The sequence below is a fragment of the Nematolebias whitei genome, chromosome 11 (assembly GCF_014905685.2).
Source record: "Nematolebias whitei isolate Nwh7 chromosome 11, NemWhi1, whole genome shotgun sequence".
Taxonomy (NCBI): Eukaryota; Metazoa; Chordata; class Actinopteri; order Cyprinodontiformes; family Rivulidae; genus Nematolebias; species Nematolebias whitei.
In genome coordinates this window covers 21,578,185-21,605,762 of record NC_056508.1, presented here as the reverse complement: position 1 = coordinate 21,605,762, position 27,578 = coordinate 21,578,185, and the positions used below count along the sequence as shown (strand labels likewise).

The following is a 27,578-nucleotide window of genomic DNA, read 5'->3' as shown; positions in this document are numbered from 1 at the left end:
ACACACACACACACACACACACACACACACACACACACACACACACATACTGTATATGTAGATTGGCAGTTCACACCTAAAAAAAACCTGAACACAGATGGTTTGAGAGGGGGGTGAAGGAAGCAATGTATGTAAAAAGAGAAAAGCCGTCTCTTAACAGAGGAGGAGGCCTCCGATTCCCACTTTCAAAAACATACAATGCAACTTTAAAACAGATCCCCAGCCGGTTTTCACACCTGATGGGAACAGAGGGGCCTCGACTGTGAATTAGAGGAACAAAGACCTACTGTTTAGGTTTTTTTTAGGTGTGAACTGCCAATCTACATATACAGTATGTGTGTGTGTGTCTTATGTGTGTGTGTGTCTTATCTCACTCAGCCTTATAACCTATATCTCTCACTCTCTGCTCTTTGAATTGAGAAAGCTCCTCGGATGAGTGAAACGTCTTCTGTTACAAATAAAGTCCAGTTGTTTTTGTATTGAACGCTTTTTGAATGATAGGATAATATACAATATTTAAAGGAATCCTTTAATGTTTTTTAACTTTATGTCTTTAGTTTTTTATCCACAAGCTAACCTGTTTAAATAAAGGTTGAATGAATGATAATACCAGTTCACTAATTCAGACTGGTTTGAAAACCAATAGTGTTTTGTTATTCCTCGTCTCAGAGTAAAGATGGAGAATTGGAAATTCCCTGTCTGTTATCCAGTCATCCATCTGTGCATGTTGTGAGCTTAATAACTTGAAAAACAAGTAAGGTACTAACTTCCATTTTGGTGTGTGTCTATATCTAGGCAAAGGAAAGGTTTCTTTCAAAAATTGGGTTGCCACATCAAAATCCAAGATGGCTGCTGCCATAAATATCATTCAGTTTTTTTTAGCTGGATAACTAGAAAAGTAAGTGAGGTACCGACTTCCATTTTGTTGTGTGGCTTCATCTAGGCGTAAGAATGGTCACTACTAAAAAATTAGGTTGCCACAATCAAAATCCAAAATGGCTGCTGCCATATATATATGTAAACCGACCACCCCTAACATTTGAGAAAAGTGTGCTTTCTACTTTTTACTAAAAAATACTAAAAATACATACAGATAAAAACATTAAAAAACTACTTTAATCCAGTTGTACTTAAAAATATAACTTTCTCCAATGATTAGAGTCGCCGAGGCTTAATGTACCACCAATGGCCACCCCCTGACTCTGCCCGGTGATGGATAAAATTGCTGCCTCTACTCGCCTACATCCGCCACTCTGCATGGCCTCGGACACCTTGAATGTCTTGCACCAAAATAATTCAGATTTAATTGTTTTCCCTGCTCAGAAAAACACTCATCTCAAAAACTACAAACATTCACTGTTCAAGTCCCTCAGTGCTTGTTTCTTTCTAGGACCACCACTTACCAAACCTATCCAGATTTGTGTTCTGGAAGTGGCATGAATATGTTCTAAATGTGTGCTGTCTTTTCCACTCACTATCCTTATACTGTATGTTTTAATGGCTCAATGAAAAAAAGTTAAAAAAGTAAAATCATCAGCCTCAACTGGCCCTTTGGGAGCTGAAGAAAATCAGAGAGCTAGAACCAAACGGTAGCACTTGGATGGATTTTCTCTTTTCTTTATGAACTGAGATAGTAGGGAAGAGTGATTCGTTGGCCTGTGTAACCATCTGTGACACGGTTCAGCTCAAGCCGTCCAATTCTTTCCCCATTCTCCTTTCCGTGCTCTGACATTTTTATCCTCCCATTAAAACTTTTAAAGGCCCATTATCTGTGAGGAAGGAATGTTGCTTTAATAGTGTGGTGGCTCCATTCTTGGGCCCCTTCTTTTCACTTTGTATCCACCCAGCTCTCAGTAGCAGCCTAAAGTTCACCACCAAAGAAGGGACTTTCTCGCCCTTCCGAGTTGTGGAACAGCAGATGAACCATCTTTTCACTGTCCCATGCACACACTACCGACTATAAACCCTTGGCATGCCTTCCACCACTTCATCTCCATTGTTTAGGTTTCCTCTCTACCTGGTTCTTCAGTTCTGGAGAGCTTGTGCTGAAGAACTTGTGGTGTCCTTGGCTCTTTTGTTTTAGGATCACAGGAGTTGGTATTTTAGCCAGAATTGTTACATTTTCTTTCTTTGCACATTTGATGTTGTGTTAAATTTGCTACTAAATGTTTAATGATTTTTGGGGTGTATGTAGGTTTGAGCTCAAGAAAAATGTCACAAAGAGTCCATAGTTGCTGTGTGGAAAGTGTTTTTTTTTTTAATTATTTTACTGTACTTAATCATAGTGGAGTTAAAAATTCATGTACTTAAGCTGTTAGGGTTCAGAGAGCAAAAGAAACATCATAAATAGAATGGTAAATGGACTGTACAGCCCCTTTCTAGCCAACAAGGCTACTCAAAGCGCTGTACAGCACAACGTGTGCCCTCATTTATCCTTCTACACACATCCACACAGCACTATAAGGCTTATCTGAATCATTTTAAACAGTGCTTAAGATAACATTCATACACTGCAGTGACACATCAGAGGGAATGAGGGGTTCATTGTCTTGCCCAGGAACACTTTGACATGTGACTCATACTGGCGGAACTGAACCTCCATACACTCTCTTGTTGAAGGACGATTGCTCTAACCATTGATCTCCAGTCTCCCTGTTCAGTCATGTGCATTCAAAGCTAAAACTGTAGACTACAGATCAATCAGTTTCAGACACCACGTCTTTGTGTCTATGATGCACACTGGGGACTAAAATCAGGGGTGAAGGGAAAAGTAGAGGTCAAAGGAATCTTTCCCCTCTGTTAATAAGTTGTGTGTTTGGATTTGTAAAAACATTGGTGTTTATGTGCACCAGGTCTTGTGTTTAGTGCTTGTTTTGTTGCAGATGGGAAATCTGAAGTAAAGACAACACTAGGAGGAAAATGAAGGTTCGGGGATCGTCTACAAATAGCTTCATCTAACTTTATCCTTTAGTAGTATTTCTAATGTTGTCATCTAAACTACATTACACAGTAATGAATCAGATATTTTTCGTAACGTTATTCAGAAGGTTTAATTAGAAACATGCACCTTTGTATAGCTCTGGAGAATTGTTATCCTTGTGTTTTTTATTGAAGGTTCCTGAGAACTTGTTCAGCTCAGAGTTTGATTTGTTTTGATTGAAATCAGGCTGTAATTTTACATTTCTGCTGCAGAGGAGAGGTGATGTTTGTGGTTTTATGATGGTTTGTTTAGAAGTTATTGACCCTAGAAGTAAAAAAAGAATTCCAGCTTTTCAGCTTTACTGAACCCAAACAATGATCTTTTGTTTGTCCTCCATCAGAATGATGCCTGTTAACAAATCCATGCACACGGACATGAAGCAAACTGAAAGGATAGATTGCATATTTAAGCACATGTCTGTACCGACAACATCAAAAATGTGGGTGGGGTAGGTTAAGCACCCACACTTGCCCCCACCCTCATTCGTCCCACTCTGGGCCCTTGAGCAAGGCCCTTAACCCCCACCATCTGCTCCTCCGGGTGTCCTAGATGGCAGCTCTCTTCACACAGAGGGCTGTGGTAGCTCGGTGGTCTGAGGTTGCATCAGGAAGGACATCTGGAGTAAAAATAACTGCCAAGTCTTCGTGCAACTTAGTTCGCTGTGGCGACACCTAATACAGGGAACAGACAAAAAAAAAAAAACACCCACAACACCAACTATATCTATCTATCTATCTATCTATCTATGAACTGGTTTTTGGATTCTTAATAAACAGACACAGGAGTGCAAATACAAGAACAGTTTTTCTTAATGAGGCTGCTGATAGCTGGAGTCAGGGTCCAAGGCAGGAGTCCATTCTTAATAGACAGAGAGGGAAAGTGGGGCAATGCAGGGTCGTGGTCCAAAGGGGTCAAACACAGGAAGTCAGAGGTCCAAGAATTAATCCAAAAAGGGTGATCCTTGAATTGTGGTCATAGAGGCAGAGGAGGAGGTCATTACCATGATCAGAAGGACAGAGCAGAACCAGACGAGGAGCAGGCAAAAGGGTAAATCCACAAGACAAGGCATGAGGTCAAAAATCCAAATACAGGGCATGAACATCAAGCATGAACAAGAACAAGATGGCTGGATATCAGGGACCATGGAAGGTATAATAATCTTGCCACTGGTGGAGAGGGAGAATGGAGCTTATAAAGGGTGCAGAGCAGGTGAACTAGATGAGCTGAAGCAGGTGAGTGGAATCAGGGCTGATTGCTGTGAGAAAAGGGAGGCGTGGCATGAAGGGAGCAGGCTTGAGCTGGATGGGTGATAGGCAAAACACAGCAGGGAAGAGAAACTGGCATGAGGGGCTGTAACAATACCAGGAGGGAGTGAGTGTGAGACAGTGGCCAATGGGGGGGGGGGGGGGGGGGGTGTCAGCAGGGGCCGCTGACCATTACAATTAATATATAGTATATAAATCAATATAAATGATACTGGGTCTAATGAGAATGTCTATACAATATATAATAATGTATACACCATAATACAGATTGTGAACAGACACACGTGCATGCTAGAAGCAAAAACAGACCGAAACTTAACATATTAAAACGTTTTTTACGAAAAGGTTTGTTTTGGCCTTTTCCAATTTTAGAATGTTTCTCAATTTAAAAAAATAAAAGTGCATGTGAAAATAATTGTTTATTTTATAATTCTTTATTCCAAGAAAGCAGAGAATTATTTAAACAAGCAAACCTGTTGAGAGAGAGAGCTGCAAATGCTGAACAAATATTTGTTGCTAATCTGAAATGGAATTGAAGTGGCTTTATTGGTGTTTCAGGAATGGAGAAAAAAATAATGAGGATGCAATTTTAGCTTCCATCTATGAATAATCAAATGACTTGGAGAAACATGATGTTGTAATCAGTGTTTTTCCTGTTAGCTGTAACACAAAGCACTAAAGTAAAATGGGATGTGCAGGTAAGTGAAACATTTGAAGCCTTTATTTCTTGTTATTTTGATGATCATGTCTTACAAATAATGAAAATCCAAATTCAATGTCTCAGAAAATTAGAATATTGTGAAGAGGTTCAATATTATAAACTCCTGGTGTCAAACCCTGATCAGCTGATTAACTCCTACATGAGCTACAAGCATCTCATTTTTCAAATCCAGCCACTTCTGAACCAGAGACATCAGAAGCATCTTACCTGCCAAGGAGACAAAGATCTGGGCTGTTGCTCAGTGGTCCAATGTCCTCTTTTCAGATTAAAGTAAATTTTCATGTCATGTGTAAATCATGGCCCCAGAGTCTCGAGGAAGAGTGGAGAGGTCCAGAATCCACGTTGCTTGAAGTTCAGAGTGAAGTTTCCTCAGTCATTGATGGTTTGGGTCCATGTCCTCTGCTGGTGTTGGTTCACTGGGTTTTCTGAAGTCCACAGTCAACACAGCTTCTAGCAGGTCATTTTAGAGACTTCATGTCCTTCTGCTGATGACCTTTATGGAGATGCTGATTTCAATTTCCAGCAGGACCTGGCTCCTGCCCACATTGACAAAGGTACACAAAACTGGCTATGTCCATCCATCCATCCATTATCTTGACTTGCTTCTTCCTTTTTGGGTCATGGGGGTCACTGTGCCCATATCCAGCCATCATTGTGTGAGAGGCGGGGGACACCCTTGACAGGTTGGCTCCAGTCCATCACGAGACAAACAACCATTCACTCTCACTCACACCTAGGGACAATACTAATCAGCCTAACATGCATGTTTTTGATCTGTTGGAGAAACCAGATTTCCTGGAGAAAACCCACGCATGCACGGAGAGAACATGCTAATTTCATCCAGGAAGGCACCATGCCAAGATTTAAACCGTCGACCTGCTCGCTGAGAGGCGGCAGCTCTACCAACCGTGCCACCGTGCTGCACAGATGGCTATGTAATATTTAAATTTTATTTGACACAAAATTTTGGATTTTCATTATTTTTAAGCCATAATGATCAAAATTAGAAGTGTTTAAGTTTAAAGTTTCTTTTAACATCTTTAATAGCTGGCAAAGTCCCATTATTCAAAAAGTATTGCAGGTAATATTCAGGTAATCAGTAGGACCTCAAAATTTAAACAGAAGTTGGAATACTGTCCAGATGATTCAATATAATTATGATTTTAAACCCAAACATCACCTTTACAAAAATAGGAAGCTGTGTAAAGCAAACAATGTACAATAAATGAGATAATTTGTTAATATATAATAATATAATATTTAATATTATTTCTAGAAGAAAGACTAATTTAGAGTTCATCATGCATTTGTTTTCCTTTGATATTTTGATAACAAGTTTTAAATCCTTGCTTCCTCTGATACTGTTTTGAGTCTCTCATTGTGACCACATCAGATGTTGCTAATCTAAAAACAAAAATTGTTATAAGTGTTGTTTCTTGGCCTCAGAGGCTCCAAGCATGATGTGGCCAGAGAACGTGCATAATGAATGTCAGAGTGGCATCAGAACCAAGTCAGAAATACAAATTTTAAAGGTTCACACTCGTCTCTTGTGCCGCTTTAATGCCACGTCCTGCAGGCGCTGCAGCTTATTTCATCTGAACTTTCATTACCACACTGACACACACATGAATCGATTCTGGCTGGAAAAATACAAAAATAAAATAAACCTCGTCATGGTCACTTTATTCATGCACCAATTCAGGTTGACCAGCTTGTTGAAGCTGCTAACCTGTCAAAATCTTCCAGATGGACACAAACTACATAAATAAGTTCAGACGTGTTTAGTTCGATTTTGAGTATCCAGTCGTAGAAATCAAGTGGAACACCTCGCTGAAGTCAGAATTGTGATTTGAAGAATCAAACCAGAGCTCAAAATCCAACATGGCTGCCAGACTTTAAAAAAGGAGGTTTGAGCTACAAAAAAAAAGACAGTTTATTGGCACTTCTGTGTGTCTGAATAAATCCCACGTCCATCCATCCATCCATTTTCTTTACCCGCTTATTCCATTTTGGGTCACGGGGGTCGCTGGTGCCCATGTCCAGCAATCACTGTGCGAGGGGCGGGGTACACCCTGGACGGGTCGCAAGTCCATCACAGGGACACATAGAGACAAACGAGACAAACAACCATTCACTCTCTCACTCACACCTAGGGACAATTTAGAGTTACCAATCAGCCTAACATGCATGTTTTTGGACTGTGGGAGGAAACCGGAGCACCCGGAGAAAACCCACGCATGCACGGAGAGAACATGCAAACTCCACCCAGAAAGGCCCCTGGACCGGGGTTTGAACCAGGGACCTGCTTGCTGAGAGGCAGCAGCTCTACCAGTTGCGCCACCGTGCTGCCTAAATCCCACGTAATAAAATAAATAAATCAATAACTTGTGTTTATGATGATTATAATTATTGTGTTATTTGTATTTAATGTAGTCAACATGGTCACTCAGCTCAAAGGGAATTCGAACTGGATTTCTGACTTGTATGATGAACAGGGTTCATTACGTGGGAACTCACTGCCTGATCTACAACTCCCATTTCAATGCAAAAATAAAATCCATCATTCATTTTTCTTAGAGATTTTTACTCCAGGTGATGTTGATCGAATCTTAATTCTTATTAGCCGTTGTGAGAAAGTTACTGTTTAATGTGAGAAATGTTCTCACAGAATGGACACATACTGTATGTGCACCTTCTCACTTTGCTCATTGTGAAAATGCATTTGTTTACCTTTTTCTATTGGAGGCAAACAAATCGGTCACACATTTTTTACTTAATTTTTCTCTCTAATCTTTCTCCTTTTTGTTAAACTTTGTTGTGGATGCACGCCCTGTGTCTTTGTCCTGGTGCTGTTGGCTGTTAGTGGGAGTCTTGGTTTATTTTTTAATGTGCCTGACTGGATGATTTCTAATAATCCTTCATTTTGTGAAGGCTGAAATCAACGAAAACTGATACAAACAAGCAACTCAACTGTAAATAACATTGATATAGTATACAGCTTAACAATTTAGACCTGCTTTGGTTGATTCACATAAATAACATGACAGAAGAACGGACATGTATGATGTGCAGATTTTACCGTGGGTTTGCATTAAAACTTAAAGATGAGGCTGCTTGCTGTACGTCTAAACCTTTTTGTCCATATGTAAAGCAAATAAACAAAAGCTTAAATTTATGGTTTTCTGGCAGCAGAATCTAATCTAAGTTTTTCCGAGGTTTAATGCAGTTCTGAACAAAGTTTTAGGTATTTGAACTCACTGTTTTATTGCATTTTGCCCGTTTCACCACAAGTGCAGTAGCTCATTTCTTTCCCCTCTGGTTTGCTCTTTAGATGACATTTGAAAAGGTTTTACTTAGCTCTGAGTCTACCTCCCATTTAGGTTTCTGAATATGAACTAGTTTGTAAAAATGTGTGGTTGGTCATCAGATTGAGTGAATGATAACATGCTTTAATTCCTCTAAAATTATGACTTGTTTTTATTTCCTATCAAAAATATTAATTAATGATCAAGACCGGATGCTTCTGGAAGTGAGTTGAAAAAAACTGTGGTAGGGAAAGGATTTTTCTGTCCATATGAGGGGCTGTGTAGAATAATGAAAATTTTATAGTGCGATTTGAGATGTCAAATTCAACGCTGGTCAGTAATCTTTAGTCCTCCTGGGAGTAATTTTAATTTTAGCTCTCTGTTGGGCTCATGGGCGTCTCTTTCTCACTGTGGATAGAAACACATCAGACAAATATGAGACAATCTTTACCTTTAAAAAAAAGGCTGATCTGGTGAAGCTCATGCACAGTCTCTTCTCGGTTCAGTCTAGCTTCTTTTCTTTTTTGCTGCTGTGGTTGCACTCCAGGTTTGATAGTCCACCTGCTTTCAGGAGCATGAAGAGCCCTGACAGAGGACTGACTGACTTCCTGACCTTTGTTGAGAGACTTAAAGTGATGGACAGGGCTTTTCCTGCAGGTCAGATTTTCCTACCAGATTGACGTTGGCTCCTGTCTGATGAGCAGACTCCAGATCTGTGTCATCAGAGGGGAAATAAAGTTAGCAGGAGTTTAGAAGTGTACCAGAACATGAAGAGAAGCACGGAGGGTGAATAAAGGAATGTTGCGTTGGCAAGATTTTAAAGGATAGCTCAGATTGTTGTAAATAAGTGGGGTTCTGTGGTGAGCTCAAGGAACAAATGAACAGTTGATATATTACCTGCTGAAGATATCTCTTTGAACAACCTGTTTGTAGAATTTCAATTTCAATTCAACCTTTATTTATACGGGTTAGTCTCATTGAGCCTCGAGGACTCATTTACATGAGAGTTTTAAACAAAGATGAGGTACACACAACAATAGACTATCATAAAAAGCATATACAATGAAAAAGTAGAAAAAAATTATATAAACTAAACAAAAAACTGCAACATTATAAAGCAGTGTAACATGCTAAAAACTGGAACATGTCTGCGTTGGTTTATGCCATGAACTTAGCAGTAGAGTGGGCAAAGTTGTCATCACTCTGTTAAAATCAGGTCTCTCTTGTAAATGAGTCTCAATGGGACCAACCTGTATAAATAAAGGTTGAATGAATGAAAGTTCCATCCATCCATTTTCTTCCGCTTATCCGGGGTCGGGTCGCGGGGGTAGCAGCCTAAGTAGGGAGGCCCAGACTTCCCTCTCCCCAGCCACTTGGGCCAGCTCTTCCGGGGGAATCCCAAGGCGTTCCCAGGCCAGCCGAGAAACGTAGTCCCTCCAGCGTGTCCTGGGTCTTCCCCTGGGCCTCCTTCCGGTGGGACGTGTCCGGAACACCTCACCAGGGAGGCGTCCAGAAGGCATCCTAAACAGATGCCCAAGCCACCTCAACTGGCTCCTCTCGATGTGGAGAAGCAGCGGCTCTACTCCGAGTCCCTCTCGGATGATCGAGCTTCTCACCCTGTCTCTAAGGGAGAGCCCAGACACCCTGCGGAGAAAACTCATTTCGGCCGCTTGTATCCGAGATCTCATTCTTTCGGTCACAACCCAAAGCTCGTGACCATAGATGAGGGTGGGAACGTAGATCGATCGGTAAATTGAGAGCTTCGCCTTTTGACTCAGCTCTCTCTTCACCACGACAGACCTGTACAGCGCCCGCTTCACTGCAGACGCTGCACCTATCCGCCTATCGATCTCACGCTCCATTTTTCCCTCATTCGTGAACAAGACCCCAAGATACTTGAACTCCTCCACTTGGGGTAGGACCTCCTCCCTGACCCAGAGAGGGCACTCTACCCTTTTCCGGCTCAAGACCATGGCCTCGGATTTGGAGGAACTGATCTTCATCCCGGCCGCATCGCATTCGGCTGCGAACCGCTCCAGTGAAAGCTGTAGATCACGATCTGATGAAGCCAATAAGACCACATCATCTGCAAAAAGCAGAGACGCAATTCTGAGGCCACCAAAACGGATCCCCTCAACACCTTGGCTGCACCTAGAAATTCTGTCCATAAAAGTTATGAACAGAATCGGTGACAAAGGGCAACCTTGGCGGAGTCCAACTCTCACCGGGAACAAGCCCGACTTACTGCCGGCGATGCGGAATGAATGAAAGTTGAGGTCAAGAAATAGTTTAATTCTGAGCGGACTTGTCTGAGCAGGGTCAACACTTAAGTGGATGGTAAATGGTAAATGGTAAATGGAGCTTACTTCTATAGCGCCTTCCAGCCCCCTATGAGGGGCCCCAAGGCGCTTTACAGTACCAGCCATCCACCCATTCACACGCACATTCATACACCGGTGGCGGTAGGCTGCCATGCAAGGCGCCATCCAGTCCCACCGGGAGCAACTCGGGGTTAAGTGTCTTGCCCAGGGACACAACGGCACATGGTGTGGGAAGTCGGGATTCGAACCTCCAACCTTCCGATCAGAGGTCGGCTGCCACTACCACTGCACCACGGCCGCCCACATGGCTGGTGTTTTAAAATAACTCCAATTATAGACATTTGCCCTCATTTTTCCTTTCTGTTGTTTTTCCCCAGCCAAAAATACTATGTGCTATAGATAGGGAAGGGAAGTTTGAGATCGTCATCACTGTATGTTCCCATACAATGGCAAAATTAGTTCTCTGCACCTGAGATACACCCGGGTGGAGCAGTGGGCAGCTACTGTACGTAAGCACCTGGGGAGCAATTAGGGATTAGACGTCTTGCTCAAGGACGCCATGATATGTGGGCATGGTGGGAAGTTGAACCTGCAACTTTCTGGTCCCAGGTTGGCTGCCCCACCTTTATTCCATCTCAGCCCCAGCCCCTAGCTGTTGCTGCTGCCATTTCTGCTTGTAAGTAACCAAATAAATCTACATAATTAAATGTACAGCAAAACAGACAGAGATGTAAAATAGTTTTCACGTGATGTGCTGGCAGCCTCCACCACAAAGTGTACAAGACCAAAGTTTTTAGGCAGGAATTCCCTTTGGTCTTGGTTTTGCTCAGACTAGCAAATAGCTCATCAGTCCAGTAGAAGTGAGCTCTATTTCATCAAACTAAGTTAGTTCAAAAAAATGTCTACAACAGGTAAGATAGTAGTTGTTCATAATCTTCCCACAGAATCAAATAAAATATAGACTTCACTTGCAGTTCCTAATGTTTCCTCATAGCGTTTACGTAACTTTGTTAAAGCCTCCATATCAACACTACATGTAGCTTTTGAAACTCACAAGATTTATCTGGTATTTTTTATATATTAACACATTTATTCAGATATGCTAATGCTGATTAGACTCATTAGAAACTTTTGTCCTCTAAAGGTCTTTCCATGTGGCAGCAAAATCATTCAGAGGTTAAATGAGATGTCTTTTCATTCACGTCCTCAGTGTTAGCCAGAAAAAAAAAAGACAGAAGGAATGAAACCTGGCATGTTTTAAATGATTCAGGGAGGAAGGGATTTTTACAGCATCTTTAGTGGTGGCACGGTTTCTCACCGAGTCAAATTATGAGTCTGCAAAGAACGCAGTGTGATCACAGTGCAGCAGAGCAGATGGAGAGCTCTATCCATTCCTGGTATCATTTATAGCACGGGGGTCTCTGATATTTCCAGGTGCTTGTTGTGCCTCAACAATGAACGATGAAAGCCCTTATCTCTGTTTTCTCTGTAGATCTGTTAAAACACATACCTACAGAGATTATTTATTCTTTACATCTCAAAGATGTGTGTTCGCAGCTTTGGTTCACTCCAGTCGGTTTTGATTTCACGCTTTGCAGGGAGAGTTTAACTAGTTTTTTTTTTTTTTTCTTCTTTCTTTTTACAGCGTGTTCTTCATTTCTTTTCTTTATAGGGGATTACTTCAAATAAAATTACAGGTCTACGGGATCAGCTCCTGCTGGGAGTTTGATCCTTTCTGTTGGCAGCCTGAAAAGAACAAGCAGGTCCCAACAAGTGGTTGAGTCTCTGTGGAGGGGTGCTGGGCATGTCAGACACCAAAAGTTGGCATTCGATGCACTGAGGATTAGAACATGTGGAATGAGTTTGAACCGTTTTAGCCCAATTCACCATCTATATATTATACACATACTATATATTACACTATATTTAATGTAATCCAAACTCTCAAGTTTGGTTTGTTGCTTTAAAATCTGTGTAATCTTTGTGGTGGAATAGAGATCAACTTTATTTTTCTTTTGTCCTGCATTTTTTACATCACAGTGCAACCAGAAGGCACAAAGGAGGGCCCCACCTGCATGGACAAGAACCACGGCTGTGCCCACATCTGCAGGGAAGCACAGAAGGGTGGCATCTCCTGCGAGTGTCGACCTGGATTCCAGCTCACCCGTAACATGAAGGATTGCAAATGTAAGTCATCTCCACCTAAAGGGTTTGGTTGCAAACCAGTAAAAACATCAGAGGGGTGAGTGGTTTATGGGCTCCTCGGGAAAAAGGTGATTGGGGTTTGGGAATGGGCTGCTGACGGATAATCACACTCGTTCCACACATGTCTTCCAAAACAGGTTTGTTGCATCGCCAAGCTGTGACTAATCTTCTTAAGAGTCCTTGTAAAGAAAAACATGTTTTTCAAGTAAGGAGGGATCATTTGCACAACCAGAGCGAGTGCGGAGGTTACTCGAAGAGGCCTGCTCTGACGGACAGCACACACTTCCTGTTGCTGTGCAACAGAGATCATCCTGTCAGAGCCGGGACCTGGGCTGATGGGGGATTTGTCTGTGTTTGGTTAAGGATTGGAGAAGTGTTATTCTATAGTTTTTTTTTCATGACAGTGCTGGAAAAGGGCAAAAGGTGTTGGGATGGTGGGGTGCAGACAGAATGACGATGGAAGCCTTAGCTCCATCGCAGTCTTCGTCACGCTGTCATCACAAGTGTGTGAAAGAAATTAATGCTGGTGCCACATACCTCTACTGACACTGGAAGAAATGAAGGTGCAAGCTTAAAAATGTACATTTTCTACTCTCTATGTAGCTGAATTAGTCGTATGTTGCTTCAGAGTCTGCAACCTGTGGCTCTGGAGCCATGTGCAGTTTTTCAGAATCTCTGAAGTGGTTTCTTGTAACTTTGACTTAAAACAACATGAACTTTAGCCGTTTCTGTTTATTATTTCATATCGAGAACAATACTTTCAGCGGTTTACATGTCCAAACATTTTTATAATATATACTCGAAGTTTCAGCTGCAGAATGACTAATAATATTAGTAGATTGGGCTTTGCGTGTGAGCTCAGTAATTGAGGTTTTTACTAATACCCAAAACAGTCATGACTGAAATGAGCAACTCCAAGACCAACAATAAATTTAACAGTGTTTATTTACAATAAGTGAAATAATCAAGCAGTAGAACTGCAACCCGGGTGAGAGGGCCTGGAACCCTGGAGAGCAAGGATGACAGTTAATGTGGGGACAAGTACCGTATTTTCCGCCGTACACGTCACACTGCCCTATAAGTCGCATCAGTCCATATTTGTCTAATAAAGTGGAAAAATCCATAAAGATGTCGTTTTGCCATATACTTCGCATCTATTATGCGTCACCACTGATGTGTCGCGTTTGTTACGAGTCACCGCTGACAACCTGGAAATGTGGGCCAGTGTTGTGCCAAAAATGGATGGGCTGCCAAATGGCGGCCGTGGGAGCGTGCACGGGAGGACTTTAACAAGAATTTAACAAAATTAACACTTAAAAACAATTATTTGTTTGCTCAAAATTATAGTAAATGTGTGTCTCAGTCTAACGTTTGCTTAATAAATGCACTTTTGATGGTCAAATCAGCTGCATTTCAAAAGCCAATACGCAGAAGTAAATGCGTACACACGACGAGTCGCTGTGCAAATTTAACAAGATAAACACCTAAAAGCAATTATTTGTTTGCTCAAAATTATAGTAAAGGTGGGTCTCAGTCTAACAGTTGCTTAATAAATGCACTTTAATGGTCATATCAATTGTATTTCAAAAATAGTTTTGCTGCCTCAGTGCTCCGTGAACGCGCATAGGAAGAAAAAAGTAGGAAGAGCACGGCTCATTTCTTCAAAAATTAACAAGAAAAGAACCTAAACAATTATTTGTTTGCTCAACTTTATAGCAAATATGTGTCTCAGTCTAACATTTGCTTAATAAATGCACTTTAATGGTCAAATCAGCTGCATTTTGCCGGTGCGGTGCAGCTGGTTTGAACGTTTCAAGCAGCGAGCAGAATGTAGGAGGGGAGATTAAGGCAAGCTGACTGAATCATTAATAGCTGATGAAGCTTGTCAGTCATCCAGGACATGGTAAATTCAAAAAAGGTCAAGAAAGAAACAATAAAGTATAAAGTATAATTAGTAAAGTCCAGTTGTTTTTGTCTTGAACTTTTTTGAATTTGTCATTATAGCCACGTTTACCTATTACATGATACAACGGTATGCCATACTGCTACTACTACTCTCCTGCCATCAAGTGGCTGAAAGTGGTACTGCTCAATTTTTTTTTTCAGTCAGAATGAATGAAAACGGTCATATCTCAGCCAAAAATTGGTTTATAAATATAGGAAAAAATCCATAAATTTGTTGCTTGGGCCTATAAGTCGCAGGGCATGTAAATTTTGCAAAACACTGCAACTTATAGGGCGGAAAATACAGTAGTTTTCCAGGTGGCTCTGATAATCTCTAACTGTAGGAGAAGATGGTTTTTCTCATAGAGATGAAGGTCCAGTGGTTCCAGTAGTTGTCCAAGGAAGTCCTAGAGAGATTGCAGGTAATCGGTGGGCAAGTGGGGAAGTCAAGGAGCAGCTGAAGAGAGCACTAAATCCACAAGAGAATCGAGGAGGTCCAGAGCGTAGGAGTACAGGCATATGCTGAAACACGCAGGAGCAAGGAATTAGTGTGCAATAAGTGCTGGGAACACAAATGTGGCCAAGAACACAACTATCGGTAGGTAGACAATGAACCAGCGTCGGAGAGAAGTCATCACTGCCATTTATACTCCTACTGCTCATCAGGTAATGGTCTTCAGGTGTGCGCCTGTTGGCACCATCTAGAGTAGAGGAGCTGTAGGAGAAAATATTGGAACTCCTACAATAATGTTTTCACAGAATTTATAGACATGCTGTATCTGTTATTAAAATGTATTTTTTTTTTCCATTATTAAATACCCAAACTAGCCAATTATGCCTCAAAGCCTTACTACAATGAGTTTAAAATTTACTGATCTGTTTTATTGTTGCAGGTGTAGATTCATGACATGATAAAAAAGAAGAAAGAAACTCAAATCAAATCAAAAATTACCTGGACTCATTTAACATCTTACCTCGCCATCAATCTGGTTTCAGGAAACAGCACAGCACAACGACTGCTTCACTGAAGGTTCTTAATGACGTTGTTGAAGCACTGGATGCTAAGGATTATTGTGCTGCACTTTTCTTAGACCTGTCCAAAGCTTTTGACACTGTGGATCATAACATCTTGTGTCATAAGCTCTCAGAAATTGGTTTCTCAGATCACACTATTGGATGGTTATCTATCTCTCAGATTGGAGGCAATGTGTTCAATATAATGGTACTTCCTCTGGTTATTTAACAGTCAACAATGGTGTACCTCAAGGCTCAGTCTTAGGACCCACCCTCTTTACAATCTACATAGGTAATGTCGGTAAAAACATCCCTGATGCATCCATACATTTCTATGCTGATGACACAGTTTTTTTATTGTCGAGCTAAAACAGTTGATAAGGCTTTCCAGCTTTTGCAATCTGCATTCAAGATAATCCAGTCTGATTTGTTCCACCTCAAACTTGTCCTAAATACCGGCAAGGGATGCTTTTTTCAAACAGGAAGTCAATCCCAGCAGTTCTTCCTCCAATTTTATCCTCAAATGTGTCCCCATTGAGTTTGTTGATTCCTATAAATCTTCATCAATATCTTGGTCGACTCGCATCTCTCTTTTAAGCTCCACGTGGAAAACCTAGTAAAGAAACTGAAAGTTAAATTGGGTTTCTTTTTCAGAAACAGATCCTGTCTAACTTTGAATGCTAGGAAATGCCTTGTAACTGTGACTCTCTTTCCCTCCACTGATTACGGTGACATTATTTACATGAATGCTCCTACAAGCATCCTGCAGATGTTGGATGCTGTCTATCACGGTGCACTAAGATTCATAACTGACTGTGATTATCGTACCCACCACTGCACCCTGTATTCACTGGTTAACTGGACATCATTAACTTCATGCAGACTCTCTCACTGGTACATTTTCATCTTTAAATCACTTGTTGGTCTGCTGCCTTCATACATTTCTTCCTACATGTCTCTGTGTGAGTGCAGTTACAGCGTGCGCTCTCAGGACATTATTACCTGCAGTGTTCCTTCAGTGAGGACTGAACTTGGCAAAAGGACCTTCTCCTACTCCGCTCCTGTTTCCTGGGATACCTTGTAAAAAGACCTGAACCTCTTGACCTTGACCTCTCTAAGTGGTTTTAAGAATCTGTTGGACTCCTGGCAAGGACCAATGCAGACATGTTCCTATTTTTAGTTTTCTACATTCGCCTTATAATCTAGCTGTTTTTGTTACTTTTTTTGCCATTATATTTGTAAAAAAAAAAAAAATCTGTATGCCTTTTTATAACTGCCTATAGTTGTCGCTGTTATCCATTGTTGTCATCATTCTTTGTTGAAATCAGGTCTCTCTTGTAAATGAGTCCTCGAGGCTCAATGGGAAATCCAACACTGTCTAAATAAAGGTTGAATAAATGAAAAAAACTAAATTACAAACAAACTGGATTTCTGTCTTGTAGTTGGGGACATTTTGCTTCCCATGCAGAACAATGAGGTCATATTTTGTGTTCAACATGTTATGACACCTATGTTCTCCAAATCTACCAGAAAATTCACACTTTTGAACAAATTGCTGTAAATGCAGAAATGACAGTTTTGCACATCTATCAGGTATTATAGATTTGAAGGCATTGACATATGGCAGCAAAGAAACAGCTAGTTTAAAAACTGTGAAAAATAAAAAAATGGCCTGCATCTACAAAAAATAAATAATTAATTTAATTAAATAGGATTTTAAGTATATAAAAGTAATGTTTTTTTTTTATTGTTTGTTTTTTTACAACTTTAGGCTGCAGTCGTGTGCTTTAGTTTAGAGTGAAACTTGTTTTTCTCTTTTTTTTCACAAATTTGTTAAGGACTCAGTGAGGTCTTATCATTCTAATAGGGATGTGTCAATTTCTTGTGTACTTTTATAATTTTTAATCTTAACGTTTTAAATCATACAGTTTCACAACCCAGCATAAACTGCAGTTCTTTAAGATTTTTTTTTTTAAACTCAAGTAGCATTTGTGACTCAATACAAACTTAGTAGGAACGATAGTTAAAACGACTCTTAAACACTTTAATTGCAGACGCCTGTTTGTAGTAAACAAGCAAACAACAACTAGCTGCCTTCAGGCCCAGGCCTCCTGTAAAAGAGAGCTGTGTTCTCAATGGGTTTTTCCTGGTTAAATAAAGGTGAATTAAAATAAATAAATAAATTGCACAGTACCTAAAAAGTACAAAATGTTTGCTACATTTTATTCTTACATTGCAGAATTTTAGGAGTGAGTTCAGCAGCTTTCTCATGCTCCTTTTGCTAGAACGGTAAAAATGGTCTTCAAAGTAAATAAATAATAAACTGTTACCACAAGGTCTACAAGAATAAATATAAAATTATCTTTTCTGGTTTTACTAACTTGTCTACATTGATTATTACCATGTGAGCTGCTTAGTGTAGGCAAATATCAACCAAAGTAAAAAAAAAAAAAAAAGTGTTTCTTTGAAAAATGCTTTACTTTAAACCCTGCTGTGCTGAAAACTACTTAATATAGTACATTTTACATTTTTAGTAAATATAACATGTCATGTTTTACTGGTAGATTTTGTTAAGCTGAGGGAAAAAAATAAAGTTCCCATTTTTTAATTTTTTATCACATTTTTGAGTACCGTATTTTTAAGACTATAAGGCGCACTTAAAATCCTTTATTTTTCTCAAAAATTGACAGTGATCCTTGGAATCCATTGCGACTTATGTATTAATTCTGGTTGTGCTTACTGAACTCGAACCAATTTTATGTGGTACACGGCGCTCAGACATCTGTAAATGAACTTGTTTTGCTTAATGCGCCTTATAATCCGGTGCACCTTATGTATGAAAACAGACCCGTTCATTGACATTGCACCATATTGTCCGGTGCGCCTTAGAGTCCGAAAAATACGGTAATAGTATTGGGATTTCTGTACAAACACATTTTTGTTGAGTTTTTTCATGTTCTATTACATCAAATGAAAGATTTTTTTACATTCGTATCTCCTGGAAATTTTAAATGGATAAAGAGCAATTCTGGCCAAGTAAAAATAAATACACCGTTGATTTAATGAACTTTTCCATAAACCTTGAAAAATGTCCTATAATGAACTCTTGATGGTGGTTTTAAAACATACGGTAGATTTAGTACTTGGATGTTGAACATTATGCACAGCTTTGGATCTTGGTCAAAACCTAAATGCTTTAAAGAGTTTAATAAAAAGCAAAAAGGCTGTGTGGTGTCCAAAGATCAGTTTTCAGTTCTTTGATCGCACCAAACGCTGTTTAAACATCGCAAACTTTAAATCTGACAACCTTCAGAACATCTAGAGTTCAGTTTACTGCCTGGATAATAAGTCTGAGCTGTAAGTTTTGTACTTTTAATAAAAACAACCGAATGTGTTTTTAGGTCTTGTGAAGGACTGGATGCAGTCTGTCCAACTTCACATTGGTTACAGGACGTAAAGTTTGACCCAGAGGAAAAAAACAACTAAATCTGTCTCTGTATGTCTTATTCACCATCTGCTCCCCTCCTGTCACCTCCCCACCAACTGTCAAGATAAAGAAACACCTTTGTGTACTCCTCGGTAACTACAGCCTGTGTTAACGCTGCGTCTTCTGACAGTGACGTGCAACTACGGTAATGGAGGCTGCCAGCACATCTGCGAGGAGACGGATCACGGTCCCAAATGTTCCTGCCACGTGAAGTTTGTTCTACACAGCGATGGGAAGACGTGTGTAGGTGAGTCATGTCACCCCGAGTCCATTATGTCTTGTCAGGTGCAAGACATGATGTCATTAGAATAAAGAAATGCAAAACGGTTAATTAATCATTTGAACATTGTCGCAGAAGCCATTTATACAAAGGAGACGTAAATGTAATGCAAAATATAAAAAATAATGTTATTTTTACAATTTGAGTTGTTTCTGTGAATAATAGTTTGTTAGTGTGTTAAATGAATAGGATAAATAACAATATCTGAATGTTATATAAGCTTATTACGTGGTGCATTTTGATTGACTGCTGAATTTGTAATATAAAAGCATGAAAGACGTCAGCAGAGAAGAAGTCTTGCACCCGACAGTAACACAGTCTTTTGACCGTCATCTACTTTTTATTTTGAATGATTGTTTAGTATTTTTTTAAGCTCAGTAAAGTCACAAAATGTAATTGCTGGATTCAAGACTCTTATTTTGAAAAATCATGCCCCATTCGAAAGAGCTTTTTGGATGTTCGGCTAGTGAGGGCTTGCCACACTCACACTTTAATGTGAAAGTATGTAAGCTGAGAAACAGGCTTTATTGCTGCAAGTGTATTGCTGATCACGTTTATTGATCCGTGACATACAAGGCCAAAAGGCTACCGTCCACTGCGCACTTCTTCTTCTGCTACTTGAATAACCTCTCCAACCCTGCATTTGCTTTTGCTTCTCTTTCCTTCCTCTGGCTCTTTGCTGGACGCTGTGTTTTTTTTCCTCTGGTTTTCTTAGTCTTGCCAGAAACACACACCTTCTATTAGCCCCTGGGTCATTTCCTCCATGGCTTCCTGTCTGGGATTAACTTACACACCTGACCTAACTTTCCACCGGCATGTATCAGTGTTTGTCTCAGTTGACTGAAGTTGAGTGGAAATCATTCAGCCACTCAGGCAGATTGGAGCGTTGTAAAGGGCACTTCTCTAATCAACTAGCACAGAAAATTTGATGCACAGGTCTCAGAAGACATATATTTAGCCATGCAGAAAAGCACTGATTGATTTAATTGATAAATATGGAAGATTTGCAATAAACTCGGCCAGTTTTAAATGTGGCACAAACCTTTTAATTTATCATTTATCTCTTCTGATTTCCAGAAGAAATATCCATGGTTTAATGTCCTTCCACAGCTACTATCTCAAATATGTTATTGTCGTTCTTCTTGGAACAAATGAGATCACGTTTTGTCCCACATCACAGAGCGAAGAGAGGAATTGGAAATACCCACCGTCCGTCTTGTGAGCTGGATAACTTAGAAAATAAGCAATGTGCCATCTTCCATTTTGATGTGCGGCTACATCTAGGTGTAAGAAATGTTATTATAGAAAATAAGGTTGCCACGTCAGAATCCAAGATGGCCACCACCCTATCAATATGTAAACTGCCCACCCCATCACATGAAGAAACTATGCTTTCTAGTTTTTATATTGCTTAAAATTATACCGTAGTTACCGGTACCTCAAATAATTAAGATGGATGAAGATTAAACTACAGTGGTCAAGGCCACCATTGGCCACCCCCTGGCTCCACCATTGCACCTGCCGGTGAATAAAATTGCTCCCTCCACTCGTCCGTCACTCTACGCTGCCTTTCTCCACTAAATATATTGCACCAAAAACATTAAGGTTTACTTGAATTCCCTGTTCAATTTCAGTCCAAAAGGACACGCATCTCAAAAAATACAAACGTTTATTATTCAGATCCTTCAGCGATGATGGATATCAGCGCACCACTTGTCCATTTCAGGTTTATGGCCTCTCAGCTCTACAAATTATTTATTCCCGTCCAAAATTAACATTTTGAATATCTGACAGAAAAAAAACCCTGGAATTTCAAAAATCTACATTCTGTTGTTGTTGGTAATGTTTTATTAGCTATCCAACATGAAAGCCATTGCAGCTATCTGTAATATAGTTTTCAACAACTAAATTTTGTTTATATCTAGTAAAATGTCATTAGAAATATAATGTTTTCATATTATGACTAGTTAAAAGGCAATGTGGATATCAATAATTAAAATAAGGACTTTAGCAACAAACATCTAAAGAGATCAATGAATATTTAACAAATTCAATAATGTCAAATAAGCATAAAATAAGGGGAAATAAGAAAAAGGCTTAGCTTTCCTTTAGGGAATACATATCACCAGCCTCCTCTTCAGAGTTTAGGACCAAGTTATTATTATTATTTTTTTATTATTATTTTTGAGAAGTCATTTAAATCAAACCCTAAAAATAACGGTATGCACAACCTCAGACTCAGATTATGTGGTGTGAACGACTCAACTACAAATGAACCACATTTCATCATTGTATCTATAAAATTAACTGAAATGTAGCTGTTTGTGTTTTGTAAGGTCAGTTGGCTGTGGCGACCATCTTGAAATGTGTTAGCTCCAAAAGTTAATCAATATGTTCATCAAAATGTTTACTTTCTGCAGTGTTCATTAAAATTTATCCAGTAGTTTGTGAAATATTTTGGTGACAAAAATACGCCCAGACAAAATCTTCGCCTGGCTTTGCCGCTCGATGGCAGGCGATGAAAGTGGGAACATTTACAGCGTAGAGGTCTGAAACTTCAAGTTTCTCTACTGAGACTTTTATTACAAATATCTGCAGCATTTAATCCCAGTAACTGTTAAAATATTATGCTAAATGTTTAATACAAAATAATTGTGAAAACAAAGTTTTTGTTATTTGTTAAAAAGAATGACATTTAAAAATCAGACATGATGCAGAGAGAGACCTTCTGAATACCAGAATGAATCTTTGTGACAATAAATAAATACATTATAAATGTACGCTACACATGTCTAGTGCAGCCTTTTATTGTTAAAAATGTTCTTTCAGATATTTTAAATTTCATATCTGATTAGTAAGATGCCATTTTAACAAAAAAACTATTATCAATGTCTGTAGAATAGTGAGATTTACGAGTGTGGGATTATTAAATGTTACAAAGGTCTGCCATACTAGGCCCTCAATGGTATCTGTTTATTCGCCTAACGTGGCACTGATAGTTTTTGCTCATAGTACAAACCCATTTCATTCAGAGGACAGGCTTTAACGGCAACTGGAATGAGTTGGATGGCAACATTTTTTTATATAAAGATAAACAGAGGAAAAGTTTGGATGGTTTGCAGTGGAGCCTGGAGACGTTGTCTGGTTTCGGTGGCTGTTAAGTTTGAGAGCATGGTTTGAGCAGTGCCCGTTTGGCTCAGTGTTTCTGGATCCCTCTCAGAACCACAGCCCCCGATGAGAGCCAAACCCATGTCAAGGTCTGGTCAGCCAACCTGTCATTATTGCTGTACCCCCGCAGGACAGGAGGATACCGCAAAGTCGGCCTCGGCCAAATTATACGTCTTTGCCAGAACAAATGCACATTTGGTGTGCCAGATTATGAAGCAGTGAGCCAGTTCGAACCTCTGATTTCTCCTGCAGAGTTTGGGGTTTCAGCGGTGGAGGAAGCGCTTCTTGGCTGCTTCATTTCTCTAGACTCCATATTATTCAATAAAACGTCAATAAAGCAAGTTGATTAAATCGGTGATGAGACGGAGGCTGACAAGAATGATAGAAGTCTCGAAAAAAGAAAAATACCAGGAATATCTATCAGAAGCTTCCAAGTAAAAAAAATAAATAAATACAGACTGAAACTGTTTCTTTAATAAACGATTTAAAAAAAAAACGGAAGACATTACAGTTTGGTGTGTCGGGTTTTATTTCCTCCAATTATCCATCTGGCAAAAGACATACTAACAGCTAACTGTAATTTTATTTCAACAACTCCCTAAAACAAGTAGTCGCCCAAAGAACAGAAGAATCACAATTAGCCACAAATCAAAAAATGTTTGTTACGCATTTTTGTGATGATAACTCTGAGCGGAGACATCCAGAAATAGAAAATGATCCACAGAAGGTAAAGTATATCATTGGAAATAACATCAAATGTAAAAGATAACTCTTGACATGTTTATGATTCATCTTCTTTATCTGGAACAACACGTCCAATAATAACCAAACAGCCTTGGCCGCTCTGCATCGTTCAGTATGCTGCAGCTTCCTCCTCAGCTCATCTGTCATGGTGTTTTATGGTTTCTGAACATTTTTATTCATTTGTTTTGCTTTATGATGAATCCCATGTTGTAATTGGTTGCATTTTACTTTTGTAAATAATACTCCATCTGCATCTCCGTTTGAAAGTACTCATTTCTCATCTTTCCTGTCTCTCCTCTATTGGTGTTGGTGTGGAAATATAACAGATTTGTAACTAAAAGCCTCTTTACTATTCATAAAATGTCATCTCAGTCACACAAAACAGCCTCTTTGAAGTTAACTTTTGGTTTTTTTAACTGCAACAATCCCGAAAACAATCTGGTGGTGTGTGGATCAGGACGTTCAGCTATCGTGAAGGAGCAGCTGTCATGTGGAAGCGTTTACGCTGTTATCACAGCAAATCCTAAACAGTCACAAATAGCTGGCAGATGAAGACATGCTCAGGAGTTCTGAAGAGCGAGCCTCACGATGCAAGGCAACACACGCAAAGAGCACGAGAGATGCATTTTATAATTCAAACTGATAGATGTGCACACAGTCATACACACATACAATTGCGTGCATGCATCACATGCATGTAAACACGTGGATACTGCGGGGATATGCCCGTAACATAAACACATTGCTCTCATGTCGGGTGGTCTGTTCATTTATTCTGTGTTCTCATACACCTCAGTGTGGTCTCTTCTGTTTCTGGACTCTGTCTGTTGGGTGACGGACATCCTGGTGCATCCTTTTTGCAGCTCATGGAGGCTCTGCATGCTTTGAGGTTTTAGGCGTTTGTACTTCAGCGTCTGTTTCATCACCTGGTCCCTGAAAAGAGCCACTCGAGGACGCCACAATGACAATTAGCAAACCCAATTTTCAGTTATCTGGGGGAAGTTACAAGGAGCGGCTGTTCATTAGGTGTAAGTGTGACGTTTCGCATTCTAAAATGTCTGCGTGAAAGTGAGTGGAAAGTTAAAGCAACAGCACAGATATTTTAAGGTGGAGTTCCGAGGAAAGCTATTAACTGTTAATATCTTACCTGCTATGGATAGCTCTTTGTGTTACTCCAGTTTAGAGAAGAAGTGTTTCAATTTAACCAAACTGACCAGCTAATGGTTAGGACAAGCAGATTATTATTAAAATGATGCAAAAAAAAAAAAACTGGTTCATGCATTTGTCACATCTAGACTGGACTATTGCAATGGTTTATTATCTGGGTGTACAAATACTTCTTTAAAAAGTCTTAATTTAATCCAAAATGCTGCTGCCAGAGTCTTAACTGGAATTGGTAGGAGAGATCATATCTCTCCAGTTTTAGCTTCTCTGTCAAATTCAGAATTGAATCTTACGTCTAACCTACAAAGCTCTCAACAGCCTAGCTCCATCTTATATTACAGATCTTATTGTTCCATATTTTCCTAACAGTTCGCTATTGGACTGCAGGCTTACTTGCGGTTCCTAGAGTTTCCAAAACAGAATGGGAGGAAGGTCTTTCAGTTATCAGGCTCCTCTCTTGTGGAACCAACTTCCAGTTTCTGTCCATGAGGATGACACATTGTCCAGTTTTAAGACTGGGATTAAGGCTTTCCTTTTTGATAAATCCTATCATTAAGGTTGACTTGTTATGTTGCTATAGGCTTAGACTACAGGAGGACACATTGACCTCATTTCCTTAAATGAATTTTAAAATTGAATAGTTTTCGTCTATAATAGAATAGAATAGAAACAGCCTTTATTGTCCCACAGATGGGAAATTCAAGTGTAACAGCAGCGACAGATATAAAGATTCACACAAAAGTTCCTAAATGTTAAAAACAATATACAAAGTATAAAGAAGATAAACAATATCAAAAATAATGTTCAGTATGTATTGGAACATTGATAAGGACAGACTATTTACAGTACAGTATTACAGGCAGAGTGTGTGTTTTAGCAGAGGTCAGCATGTATTTAATCCTTATTGGGTTTGTTTGGAGCAGTGATGGTTGTAGAGTCTAACAGCTGCTGGGAGGAAGGACCTGCGGTAACGCTCCTTTGTGCATTTAGGATGCAGTGATTTGTCACTGAATGAGCTGTCCAGTTCAGTAACTGCTTCATGAATGGGGTGGGAGACGTTGTCCTTCTGTCTCCCACCACCTGCACTGGGTCGAGGGGTCATCCAAGCACAGAGCTGGCCTTCTTGATGAGCTTATCTAGCTGCTTTTTCTCAGCTGATGATAAGCTGCTGCTCCAACACACAACACCATAGAATATGGCTGATGCCACTACCGAGTCAAAGAAGGTATTCAGGAGCACCCCCTGCACTCCAAAAGACCTCAGTCTCCTCAGCAGGTAGAGTCTGCTCTGACCCTTCCTGTAAAGTGCATCAGTGTTGTGAGACCAGTCCAGTTTATTGTTCAGGTGAACGCCCAGGTACTTATAAGAGTCCACAATCTCGATGTTCACACCCTGGATGTTCACCAGGGTCAGTGAGGTGGACCTGTACCTGCGGAAATCCACCACCAGCTCCTTAGTTTGAGCAGCGTTGATCAGGAGGTGGTTCTGCTGGCAGCAGTCCACAAAGTCTTGAGTCCGCTGTCTGTACTCTGAGTCATCCTCACCTGTGATGAGGCCGACTATGGCAGAGTCATCAGAGAACTTTTGCAGATGGCAGTGTGGGGAGTCGATGGTGAAGTCTGCAGTGTAGAGGATGAAGAGGAACGGTGCTAGCACAGTTCCCTGTGGGACCCCCGTACTGCAGACCAGCATGTCAGAGACACAGCCCTGTGTCCTCACATACTGTGGGCGTCCAGTGAGGTAACCCAGTATCCACGGTGACATGTGGTGATCCACTCCTGATAACTCCAGCTTGTCCCGCAGAAGTCCTGGCTGGTTGGTGTTGAAAGCACTGGAGAAATCAAAGAACATGATCCTCACGGTGCTTCCAGGTTTCTCCAGGTGGGTCAGAGCTTGGTGCCTGAGGTAGATGATGGCATCATCCACCCCGATGCCAGGCCAGTAGGCAAACAGCAACGGATTCAACGAAGACCTCACCAGGTGGCACAAATGGTTGAGGACCAGCCATTTGATACTATTCCCATCTTAACATGTGATTCTCGACCTGCCATTGTGTATCTGTTCCTCTCAAACCCAGCCGGTCGAAGCAGATGTCCGCTTGTCCTGAGCCTGGTTCTGCTAAAGTCTGCTCCTCAGATAAATAATGTTAAATTATTATTTTTAAATATAAATGTTTCTGATGACATTTTATATATGAATTTTTCTGTTTAGTGCCCCGAGACAACTTCTGTTGTGACTTGGCGCTATATAAATAAACTTAATTGAATTGAAATTGAAAAGATTTGTAGCAGTTTATAAAAGTCCTATTTTATAAACCTTTACATTGTCATCAAATTGATTAAAATCATGTTATTGATGCCAGAAGTGTTCCAGGTTATACCAGAGGTGCTACTGCAAGCTACTTTTACTTTTTGTTCTAATAAATACCTAATAATTCTAATAATTGATATATGATTTGCTATAAGAAGCGGATACTTTCTAACATAGCTTTTAGTGGCAGCACAGACAGTTTGAGGCCACTAACATCATTTTGGTACAACAACCTAACAACTTGAGTTCTGAAATGATCAGCTCATAGTAGACGACGTAAAACAGTGCAGATGTGAGTCCGGCTGTCTCTGGCTTTCAGCTTGCAGCACTAACCACCACTCGGTCTGTCTATGAAGACTCACAGAGCTCATACTAACAAGCAACAGCCTCCTCTCGCCAGCAAACAGCTGAACGGCTTTGTCTGCAGTGTGTGGAACGTTTATTTGCATGACTGCATGTTGCGAGGTAACACTTTTGCCTTGAAATGTCACTCTTTTCAGCTGAAGCCCAAAACTGTCATTCTCACTCTGTTGTCAGGATTTGGCGTACTGTAACTGCTCTCTGTTCATCTGTAATCAGTGAGAGCTGTGTTTCCTTTTGCAGAAACAAATGTCTAATTTCTCAAATATCTGTCATCTCCTGTTGGCATACATGAAGGTTTATATATATA

General features: G+C 40.1%; 1 protein-coding gene across 1 annotated transcript in view; it reads left to right on the top strand.

Moving 5' to 3' along the window:
* Positions 1–27,578, top strand: part of scube3 (signal peptide, CUB domain, EGF-like 3) — a 163,736-nt gene that overhangs the window by 90,634 nt on the left and 45,524 nt on the right. Inside the window, exons 5-6 of the mRNA XM_037684755.1 lie at positions 12,633–12,779; positions 19,373–19,489. Coding sequence (XP_037540683.1) covers positions 12,633–12,779; positions 19,373–19,489 — 264 coding nt within the window. The remainder of the gene's footprint in view (positions 1–12,632; positions 12,780–19,372; positions 19,490–27,578) is intronic.